At 38.4% G+C, this 12,269-nt stretch overlaps 1 protein-coding gene across 8 annotated transcripts in view; it reads left to right on the top strand.

The window, feature by feature from the left end:
- The window catches only part of SSBP2 (single stranded DNA binding protein 2), a 115,064-nt gene that overhangs the window by 100,396 nt on the left and 2,399 nt on the right, over positions 1-12,269 (top strand). For 5 of the 8 annotated variants that reach the window (XM_033164696.1, XM_033164700.1, XM_033164704.1 and 2 more), the window contains 8 exons: positions 317-408; positions 2,810-2,858; positions 3,624-3,659; positions 5,715-5,769; positions 6,637-6,707; positions 7,144-7,222; positions 9,216-9,244; positions 9,987-10,085. In XM_033164696.1, the coding sequence (XP_033020587.1) occupies positions 317-408; positions 2,810-2,858; positions 3,624-3,659; positions 5,715-5,769; positions 6,637-6,707; positions 7,144-7,222; positions 9,216-9,244; positions 9,987-10,085 (510 nt within the window). The remainder of the gene's footprint in view (positions 1-316; positions 409-2,809; positions 2,859-3,623; positions 3,660-5,714; positions 5,770-6,636; positions 6,708-7,143; positions 7,223-9,215; positions 9,245-9,986; positions 10,086-12,269) is intronic. The other 3 variants (XM_033164697.1, XM_033164705.1, XM_033164703.1) reach the window with 1 other exon arrangement.

Genomic DNA, 12,269 nt, shown 5'->3' with positions numbered 1-12,269 from the left:
ATGGATATTAAATCTGTCCCTCACAGACAATTGTGTTATCTATCATAAATGTTACAATCTCCATGAATCAATTAACATTTGTAAATGTGCCCCATATCCTTCCATTGTTAAGATAATAAGACTCTTAGGAAATGCTAAATAGTTTTATTAAAATTAGGGAGAGTGTAGAAACAATAATTGTTTTTAGTCAAGCAACTCAAATCCTGAAAATGAATGGCAGTGGCCTATCCAATAATCAGATGTGTAGGGAAGTCATTAACCTGCTGTCCTTTCTTTCCCCCCTCCTCTTTGGTTTTGTTTTTTTGTTTTGTGGTAGTCTGACCCTTGGTTATCATTGCAGAACTATGGAGGTGCAATGAGACCCCCACTGAATGCTTTAGGTGGCCCCGGAATGCCTGGAATGAATATGTAAGTAAAAAGAAAAATGTTGCTAAAACATTTACAAAAAGGGACAATCTTGTTTTACATTAAACCTTATAACATGTAATTAAAAGATCAACTTTTAAAAAATAAACCAGAGTCAAATTGACATCCATCACAATGCTTATAATGAATATGTGCTGAACTTCTGGTGGCCCCTCTCAAAGCAGATATGTCATGTTCTCTAGTATGGATAAAACATAGCAGGAGATCTTGACTATATTGAAAGTCAGTTGCAGTTCTGCTTGCAGATTACAACAGAAGAACAATAACTGGGTTGCTCTGAAAGCAACCTGTATCTTCATTATGTTTGTGCTGATGGTACTACACCCCAGTATGGATAAAGAAAGGAAGGCACAGTGGTGCCCCGCTAGACAAATGCCTCGCTAGACGAAAAACTCGCTAGACGAAGGCATTCATCTAGCGGGAGGCTGCCCTGCAAGACGAAAAAGTCTATGGGGCTGCCTCGCAAGACGAAAATTTTTCGTCTTTTTTTTTTGTCTAGCGAAAACCGCGGTTACATTGCCACTTCGCTAGACAAAAAACCCGCTAGACGAAAATATTTGCAGAACGAATTATTTTCGTCTAGCGGGGCACCACTGCATTGGATATGCAGAATGTTAGTGGTGTGGTAAAGATGGGGCAATTGGTGTCTATCAGTAGTACATGTTCCTGGAAGTAAATGGAAGTAAAGATGTAAATAGTTATACATTTACTTTAGAAGTGTTTGTTATGTTGCTAAGTTAAATATGTCAAATAAAAGAAGCAAGACAGTAACATTGTAATAATATGCTACCTGTCAGACATATAGTTACTTGCTCATTAGTTACCAGAAACAGCTTCTTCTTCTTTAGTGATCACTTGTAGCTAAGTAAGATTGTTTTTCATGAATATGGTCTTAACAGTGCGTCTGTAGGTGACCGTGGAGCCAATTCAGATCCGCACATCCTTCCACAGCGGAGACATAGGTTTCCAGGTGGGAGTTGATCACAGTGAGGATTTGCCAGAGGTGCCTTCCTCTTAGCTCGTTTCTCCCTTTCGTCCTGAGTTCGTGCTTCTTCAAAGTCCATTACATCTTGGGTAGAGGCTATTCTCCAATTGGAGCACTCGCAGGCCAGTGTTTCCTAGTTGTCAGTGTTTTTGCTACATTTTTTTAGATTTGTCTTGAGAGTGTATTTAACCTGTTTTGTTGTCCACCGGCATTACACTTTCCATTAAGTTGGCAATAGAGTAGTTGCTTTGGAAGATGATAATCAGGCATCCGAACAACATGACCATTCCAGTAAGTTGACGATGAAGAATCGTTGCTTCGACACTAGTGATCTTTGCTTCTTCCAGTACACTGACATTAGTTTGCCTGTCTCCCAAGTGATAGATAATTTTTTGTTTGGAAATACCGTTGTTGGAATCTTTTGAGGAGTTGGAGATGGCATTTATAAGTGGTCCATGTTTCACAAACATACAGTAAAGTTGGTACATAGTACAATAGCTTTGTAAACAAGCATTTTGGTTCCCCTGTGAATGTCCTGGTCCTCAAACACTCTACACTTCCACTGGGAGAAAGCTGAAGGACTTCCAACAACACGGGAGTGGCAAAGGATGCACAAGCAAGTGGTGGATGGTATTAGATTAGGTGGTTTAAGAATCCTCTAACTGTCCGGAAACTGTAGCATTACATTTCCCCCCAGTCCCTTCCCCCCCCCTAAAATATTCTTTGTCTGTCTTTCAATTAGGTGGTGTAAGGTTTTGTCTATATTGTATGTGAGGTCCGTAGATAGTTGCTCATGAGTAAACAGGCAAGACTCCGACCTCTCCTTTGGTAGTTTTATTGTGCATACTATGTACAGTGCAGAGCTAAAAGTTCATGTCTGTATCACTCGACGGCAGAATCCGGAAATGGCCCCTTCCGGTTCTGACCCCAACAAAAGTGTTTCGGTATACGGAATCCCTGCCTTCCCTCTTTACGTTTCACCCCTCTATGCATTTGGGGCGATGGAAATGGCATGTCCCCCTGCTCGCCCTCTCAGCAAGGGGAGTGCAGAGCCTCTCCAACATCCCCAGAGCCTCGGCTCTTCAGCCCCTGGGCGGCCTGCCCCTCCCCCTCCCCACTAGAGACATCACTGCTGCCTCCGCTGGAAGAGGAAGTGCTACTGGCTGAGGCTCTCTGTAGCATCCCGAGAGCCCTTCCACCACCCTGCGCTGAGCCTGGGACAGTTCCCTGACATATTTATGGGGAAGTCTATACCTCTATTAGAGGATGCTACTGGCCTTTATATTAATAACGGGATCCAATGCTGCAGAAAAAAAGACTTCCACTCTCAGAATTGTATTTCACCTTCCTCTTAACTCTCCTGCAGCTCAAATTATCTTGTGAACTTTTATATTTTAGGGGTCCGGGAGGTGGTAGACCTTGGCCAAACCCTACAAATGCCAATTCTGTAAGTATATATCAAAATGTACTGGAATTTGTAATCCTATTTTATGCCTTTTGAAAAAAGCAAAAAGCAAAACTTACTGTTAAGTTGTTCATAACTTTATCAACATGGATACCTTCTGGCTCAGGAATACTATCTGTATCATTCTGCTCCCTGAAGATACACATCCGAGGACCTTTTCATAAGCTGAATTCAGTACCTGTTGTAGGTCTATTTTCATCTTCCTTGCATTTAGCTTTTCTATTTCTGTTTCAGGTGGCTTTTGGTGACAAGGCAGTTGGATTACCTGTTTACCCATTCCTTATAATTATCACTACTTTAAAAATAGCCTGTTATGCTGCCTTTGGGTTTTTTATAGAAAGGCGATATAAAATAAGTTGCTACTCCTCATAGTATGAACTCAGCTGTTTTCTTTAACAAAGATTCTTGCATTCTTGATTCTGCTGATTTATACAGAACATTTGAAACCACGAAATGCTTTCTGACAACAATTGCTGCATGGAAAAACCATAATAAAATGTTCATCTTCAGCTTTACTTAATATGATTTAAACAGTGGAAATGGCAGTAGTAAGGTGGTATTTATTTATTTATTTATTTATTTATTTATTTATTTTGGGGGGCATTTATATATCACTTGATCACTGGTATTTTTTTAGCTGACTTGTTCTTTCTAGAAACTATTTTTAAATTTCAAAATGAAGCATTTTAAAAAATAAAAGAATTATATCTCAAAGGGAATAAAGCTCAGTTTTCTTTTCTTTTTCAGATACCATACTCTTCTGCGTCACCTGGGAATTATGTAGTGAGTATGCTTGTGTGTGTCCGCTTATATATGTGCAGTCATTAGCATAAATGCTACGTTTCAATTGGGTTAAGAAATGGTTGTCCAGATGTTGAGGAAAGCCCATGTGTATTGGTTGAGAAGTGAACAGCTGATCTGTTTTGTATCATTGTGTCTGCTATATATTTGTAGTACATATGCTGATGTTCATTAGTAAAACAGTTAACAGTCTTGCCAAAATTGCCCTGAATGCTGGGTTTTACTTCAGCATATGTTCTCTAACTGGTACAATGCATAGTCTTCAATAATGAAAAAGTAAAAGCAGCTGTTTTGAGGAACGCAATTATGAGCTTGAATTTAAGAAATTTCATTTGTATTGAAGGGTCTAAAAAGTATCTAACAGTATAGTCACAAATAAATTTTTGTGAAATAAGAGAAAATGTTTCACACACTCTTTCCATTCTGTTTTGACTTATTTTATTTTATTCACTTAAACTGAGTGGAACTTGAAAACCTGATCTTAAGTGGCAGAATCACCATTGTAATCATCAGAATAATTGGTTTAGGGGATGTAGCTAGGTTTTTTATCTAAAACTTTTGTTATTAAGTTTTCACAACCAGTGATTTTAGAGGATTATTAGAACTATGTCATAACGATACACATAGCAGATAGCCATACTGGCACAGATTGAATAGTGTGACTTGGTTATACATCTGACATCCACAGTCGCCACCAACCTCATCCTTCAAAGTAGAATTCAGTAGGGCAGAAAAGAGAGGGAAAGAGAGAGAAGCCTGGAGTGGCCAGAGAGTTAAAGCTCTGTACCCAGCCCAGTACCCAGCATACTTCCCCTTGTGTGTTCATCAAGTCAATCTTTTGAGCAGGAAAGGGGCCAAATCAAGGTGTGTGTGTGTGTGTGTGTGTGTGTGTAAAAGAGAGGTGTGACCATGGCCACCACTGGCATCAACCCCCCACCCCCGGATGACGTATTTGGGCTAAAAGAGGTTAGCCACCCCTGGTCTAGATAACTGGAGGTAGCAAAAGTGTCAAGATCATAACCTGCTGTGAAACCTTAATATGCTTGTGTGGAAAATACGTGGTTATCAAGCTTGTCAAATTTACTAGAATATTTAGATGTGCTCTATATAGAGTGTACAAATTTGAACCTGAATTCACAATTACAAAGTGGTGACAAATTGGACATGTGAGAGAAATTAGCAATTAAGATGTAAAAGTCTGTCTTACTGCCCCCCCCCCAGTAGTCAGTAGTGTAATTTGATCCCCAGATGGAATCTGATAAGGAAGGATCCAAATTTCTTGGCTGACCTTGCTAGCTAAGCCAAAACCAAATATTATGGTTGCCTTCTTATCCCCTTTGCTACCATGTTGCTAATGCATTTGGGGTCATTAACTGATTTGCATAAGGAAGGCACAGAACATGCCTGACACACACCCTCCCCTCCCAACTTGGCTAAAGTGCCCTTGGTGCTTCTACCAGTCATGGTTCAAGTAAGCTCAATCCTTGTTTGACTACTGTTTGGGGGATCTTTGCTGCTACTTTAAAAGCAATATAGACATATATTTGCACATATATTTGTAACTGGGGAGTTGCATGTGTATGTATGTAGAATTTGCGCTCTTATTTTTGAATAGCCTTGTTTCACTTCCAAATTGATAAGCACTCAACTATCTGAATGATAGTAGAATAACAAACTTAGTTGGTCTCTAAGGCAGGGGTCAGCAAACCTTTTCAGCAGGGGCCCGGTCCACTGTCCCTCAGACCTTGTGGGGGGGGCTGGACTGTATTTTGGAGAAAAAATGAACGAATTCCTATGCTCCACAAATAACCCAGAGATGCATTTTAAATAAAAGGACACATTCTGCTCATGTAAAAACACGCTGATTCCTGGACCGTCCGCGGGCCGGATTTAGAAGGCGGTTGGGCCGCATCCAGCCCCCGGGCCTTAGTTTGGGGACCCCTGCTCTAAGGTGCTACTGGAATGAATTTTTTTATTCAGTGATCCTGACTGGTCTTTTGTGTGTTTATTAATTAAATGGTTTGGTTTGGTTTTCAGGGTCCACCAGGAGGCGGGGGGCCACCAGGAACACCCATCATGCCTAGTCCAGCAGGTATCCCAATTTTAACCAGAAAATGTCAAAGCAATGCAAAATATTTTTTTAAAAAATGTACTTCATTTTGATAAATACTGGAAATACATGATTTAGGCAACAAATAATTAAAATGCATACACAGGTAAGAGAAATGTGTGTAATTTTGCTTAACATTTCAGCAATCACTTTAGGATTCTGAACCACTTTCATCTTCCTATACATGGATGCAACTTATAATTTTTTTAATTATGGAAGACCAACACAGCTTTATGAATCATTCTTTCTAAAATCTGAATACATCCCTTTGGTAGAGCATCCACAACAGGCACAAATTATCAAGAAGGCAGGCACTGTTTGCCTTTGGCCCAGAGCCAAAATGTGTCTGGATGCTTGTTAAATCATAGCTGGTTCTCCTCTGTACCTCTTCAGTTCTTCCATTTTGAAAGGCCAGACTTCTCATTGTCATTGCTTCTTGCACAAACATTAGGGAAGTGCCTTCTCACGAACCATTAATGGAACAAGTAAAGCAGATTGGATATTGGTGCCCTTCAGTTTGAATACTAATGGATTCTCATCTGGGTTCAGTTATTTTGCATGTTAAAAGAAGGAAACTGCTGCTGGTCCATGCCTATGCAATATTTGCTCCTGTTTTCCTTTTAACATCTGCAACAAGCATTTGCTCACAGTCTAGCCAAATGCTGCTTATAAGCAAAATACATTACAGTTGATGTTAATGATAATGCGTACTGTACATCCAATTTGAGAGCAGTTCTGAAATGTGTCCTTCCGTGGCACAGTAAGCATGCCTTGAATTAATAGTTCATTGTGTTCACTGGCTGTTTCCCATTGAAGATGTGTGACCTCCTAAATATATATTTGTTTCAGATTCAACCAACTCTGGAGACAATATGTACACTTTAATGAATGCAGTTCCTCCTGGACCCAACAGACCTAATGTAAATATCAGAAATGAAAACACATATTTAAATTGTGCAGCTTAAGCACTAGTGTATGAAACATTATTCTTGTATGTCTTATCTCCCTTTATGTGAAAGAACATGACATATACATGCCAACATTGCTCCACTAAATTTTCATTAATATAAAAATGTTTGCAGTGGCTGCTCCAAGGCCATACTCTGATATAATGATGTTAACATAAATATTGCTTATTTGAGTATCTCTAGTGGTTTAGTTAATTTCCTAGCTCTTTTCCTAGCTATTTCTGGAGATAATTATTTTTACTGTTTAAATACAATATTGACAGAAATAGAAACAAGATTGTTATTCATATTCCAGTTTTTACCATGCAGTTTATTCTTTACCATAGATTTATTAAGTGGTGAAAGTTACTGAATAGCATGTAGTATGATGTATTTTAACTTTCTACAGTTTCCAATGGGACCAGGGTCTGATGGCCCTATGGGTGGATTGGGTGGAATGGATTCACATCATATGAATGGATCATTAGGTAAGAGTACTACATCTTGACTTCTTAACTCTGTGCTGAGTTCATTTCAAAATGTCTTGTTTTGAATTACTTCCATTACATTTTCAAAATTTTCTTTGCAGCCAGGGAAGTTGATTTCTAAATGGCAATTCTCAGGTTTCTAGCAAAAAAAACAACCCTCACATACAAAATATATATTGTCTACTTGGGATTCCTATCGTGATTTATAAATTAAGTTGCATGTGTTTTAGAAGTTAGAATAAAACTGCACAGGTGGAAAGCCCCAACATGCTATGATTCTGGAGTAAGGTTTCATGATAACATGCCAGGAAATTTAAAAGTCCTGGAAGTTCTCTCTTTAAAGTTAAGGTGAAAAAACCCACAACAACTGAGGGTTGAGATACAAAATCAAAATACTGCAAGAACAAGGGCAGAGTGGGAAAGTCTGTTTATGCGGAGGGTGATAGCTTTTGCTCATTTAGCAATTGGTGGGGTGTTTGCACAGGACTGTTTTACTTGGGTTGACCACTTCTTCCTCATCCATGATAATGCAACTAGTTTCATACAGAGATGTTGCCACAATGCAGCAGACATACGGTAAACAACTGTGACTTTTGTTCATTTCCCATGAGCAAGGATGTCAAAACAACAACTCCTCTGCTGGTGGTAGCATGCTCTGGGTGTGAATTTGCAAAAGGTCAAGCAGAATGCAGAAAAATGGCATACATCTTGTTTAAATTTACTCATCTCGGCTGTGCCAACTTGAGCTGTAGCAACTTCACAGAAACAGAATAGGTAAAAAAGAGCATATATCCTTATGCAGTATATCATAACCTAAAGGAAAAAGTTAAATACTAAGGAGAAAAAAATTGATTTTTAAAATGTAAAAACATTGGATGATATATTCAGCTAAGCTTTGAGTAGACTGTAGGATTTAGATGTTTGTGGAATTATTAACTGGGTACTGGGACTTGACCTGAAGGTATGCTACGACCTCCTTCCTGCCGTACCTTTCTCTGGTCCCTGGGAATCCACCCACCTAGCTCAAGTTGGTACAGCTCAAGCAGATATGTTTAAAGTTCAACAGACTCTTTATTGAGAACACATACACTGTCTCACACAGACTTCACACAACTATATAAAGAAAAGACCAACAAAAGGTTTCTTATATATACTTCTAATTGCACAGTCTACTACTAGAAGTTGTCTCCCAGGGGATAATCCAACAGACCAAAGCACCAAAATAATTCCAAAAAGTAGTCTACTGGTCCAGGTCAAAAGATTCACCCACCCTTTATATGCAGTTGCTTGTACTCGAGCACTGCAATTGCTTATTTATTCTATTTTATGAGTTATTTCCCATGAGACAACTGATTTACAATATAATGACATCTGTGAAACAGTTGCATATATAAAGTTAAAAACAATTTCATGCAGAAGCATTTTTGAAAAACAACTATAAACAGAAAAACAGTTGAAAGCAGCAACACATACATAAAATCAGTTCAAATCCAGGTCAGATATCCTGTCTGATATGGTGGGAGGAAGTTCCAAAGGTTAGATGCCCAACTCTAAAGGACTGATTCTTACATCATGTGGAATGGAGCTCCTGATAGAATGGTATCCGTAGGATATTCCTTGATAGGCTCCCCAAGCTTCCCCTTTTGCTTTAACGATGACCTTAGCTGAAACTCCTGGTGTCTGGGTACTGTACCACTTTTCCAATTCATGCTCTAGCCAACCTGAAATTTTGCTATATTTCCTGATATGATACACCTAGCTTCTAACTATGAAATAGCAACCACCCACACCTCCCATTTCAACTTTTATGTCCCTAAGCCATAGCTGATAACTGATTTTATGCCTAAACTTGCAGTGTCATGCTATTGATACTGATTTATTGGACCCATTGAAATTAAAGGCTCGTAATTGTGGCAAAATTAAAGGTATTTGCATTTGGAAAAGACTCAGTGATGAAATCAACAACTAAACTGAATCTTCATTTTAATTTTAGGCTCAGGAGACATGGACAGTATCTCCAAAGTAAGCATATATTTAATGTTTGGCACTGTTTTTCTCTAAGCAGATTTATTATGGTGGTTAAACACTTAAAAACAGACGAACACCTTGTTTCAAATGAAGTAGTTGTTATTGGATTATCAACACTTTGAGGGCATTATGCAAACGAGATTATCTATAGAAGGTTGAAAATAAATCTTGAAATGTGTTCCATTAAATGGATTTAGCTTATTGATTTTCCTGAATATAAGGGATCGTTTTCCTGATGATCTCTAATCGCTTATCCTATATATGATCAATGTATTAAACTGCATGTATTCAGTGTTGATGATGCAAATTCCACAATCCAGACAGCTGCATTAAGTATGTACAAAGCTTTTCTCCTCGCCACCCTGAAACTACCAAGTATAACCCCCATCAATATGCCACCTCACAAACCAGAAATTAACACCTTTTGGGGGCACATTTTGATTTTTGGTTTGCAGCCAGAGGTGTCTTTAATAGGGGTTCTAAGAGAAACTAGCCATCTATTGGTGGTGCACTATGTGAGAGTATACATATATGTGGGTGTGAGAGGAAGAGCTCTTCTTTGGACCCCATATGGCAAATATAGAATATATGTCAATCACTCGTGAGAATTGAGGCAAGGATACAATGTGGCAGTGCTATGGGTTTTATATTTTCGTCCTTGAATTCTTTCATTTACAAAAAACAAGAATGAATTCACACATACATCATTGGCTCTCCTGTTGTGTTTTTCAAATAGAACTCTCCCAGTAATATCAGCATGAGCAATCAGCCCGGGACCCCTCGAGATGATGGTGAAATGGGTGGAAACTTTCTAAACCCTTTTCAGAGTGAGAGTGTAAGTATTATATTTTATTTTTTGGTTGCTACTGAATAACTTGCACACGTTTATATTACTTTCAGCCCTTTAGAAAGCTTACAATCATGGCAATCAAACAAATTTGAACATAACACACATCAGATGTTTTTCAGAAGAGAATCCAGAGTTTGACTGTTAGGACCTTTTTCTTTTAAAAGATTGTTATTTCCTAGAGACGTTTTAGGCCATTGTTGTTCCACCATCTACTTGAGCTAAATGTTTTGTTGTTGTTTTTGCAAATTTTCCTGCAGTTTATTGTTGTGATGCATTTAAAGAAAAGATTGAAAATGGATTTTTGCAACTCGTCCATTTAGATGTTTGAGACGATAACTTTCACACAGTTGGCCTAGTTTATGTGGGATATGAAGGCTAAAGATGACTAGAAAAGATCCATAAAATACTAAAATAGTGAAAGCGTCATGCAAATGGCATACACAGGAACATGAAAAATGCATATAATGTGAGAAGATTGTAGTATAGACTCTGCTTATGGATAAAATGGATTTATGAAGCTTAAAATATAGACCTATCTATTGTATATTATACACCCACACACCAATTTTTAGCCTGTTATCGGGTATTGTGCTAGGATCACCGTGCTTTGGCAATTCTGACAAATTAGCTGTTTTTTTACTTCCTTCTTTCCACAAGTAGAGATTGTCTTGATGATTTTGCAGAAAATGATATAATGCTGGCATGGCTGTTCTCAAAAAGTTCCAATCTGTTTCTTCAACATTTTTCTGAACTTGTATACAGAATTTATTGAAGAGGGCTGAATTTGTAGTGAAGTATATACGGACCTGTTTGATACCCTGTTATCAGCAAAGGAATACAGACCAGTGTCACAAAGCATCAGATAATTTTCAAGCTCTTAAGTATTATTTGAAAGGGAGCAAAAAAAACAACAACAATGTTTCGGTGCAAACAGATTCGTTGTGATGGTGGTGACAAACAATTTTGAAAACTGCTTTACACTGCCCTTGAAGTATGAAGATTGGCTATATGAAGATTTGCAACCTATATAGGCAAGGATATCACTAAGTAAAACTGTCCCTACCATGCTGTGCAGGTGTGTTCAGTAACAGAATGAAGATGTGACCATGGTGAATGTGATATACATTTCTTCACATACAGTGTGTTGCCAAAGACAACCGGACATCTATATTGATAAACTGATGTCAGTTTTTCTGAGCAGACGATGCCAACACATAATGCTCTATAGTCAGCATGGTGTCCCTTCCAGATGCTTGGCCACACTCCCATCACTCCCAGCCATCATGGCCTCTGATCACTGATAATGGAAGTTGTAGCTCACCATCTAGGGGGCACCATAGTTGTGGTCCTTGCTCTTCCACCCCACAAATTATTAGGCTATTATGATGAAGCACACTTTGATGGGCAGGATGAGTGTTCTTTCCCATAGTGGGCATGCTGGATATGAAGAAAATAGACTTGCTGCTGCTTGGATTAGTAGACTTTAATACATGATAGGAACATGAAGGCAGTGCACTATAGCAGCGAGCAGATTAACTCTTAAACATTGAGTTGTTCTTCCAATGTCATTCCACTGTTCCACAGAGTCATGAAAATGTCATTGACAGAGGTAGATAAACCTATAATTCAGAATGAAATATATTTGATAGTTGGGTTAGGATGGTTTGAGTTTTAAATAGGTAAACAGGTAAATAGGTATTCCTTGGCATATTGTATTCCTGGGAGCACTTCATTCATGCTGGGAAATTGCTGCAGCTGATCAACCCTTTGGATTGGAGAGCAGTGGAAGATGCATGATGCAGCAAAGAAACAGGCACAGGCTTGGATAGGATACTGCCTGGCTGTTTTGAGTTACAAGGGGGAAAGGTGGGATATAAATATATAACTATAATATAAGGACGGAATTAACTGTAATAAACACTTTATTCCATTTTTATCCCACTTTTCAGCAAACCTTTATCCCAAAGCAGCTTACAATTAAAAAAAATCTAATTAAAAACACAATAGGGTGAGGTGGGGGTATGTATTTTCCATTAGACCTAATTATTAAACAGTTGTATACTGATAGAATGCCATAGTGATATCCTTGGATAATTAGCTTTTCATGTTTCTTCCTGTTCCTATTTTGTTACAAATTAAAATAAACTTCCCTTGAGACACTAAAACATG

The sequence above is a fragment of the Lacerta agilis genome, chromosome 11 (assembly GCF_009819535.1).
Source record: "Lacerta agilis isolate rLacAgi1 chromosome 11, rLacAgi1.pri, whole genome shotgun sequence".
NCBI classification, from domain to species: domain Eukaryota; kingdom Metazoa; phylum Chordata; class Lepidosauria; order Squamata; family Lacertidae; genus Lacerta; species Lacerta agilis.
This window is presented reverse-complemented; position numbering and strand designations above follow the sequence as displayed.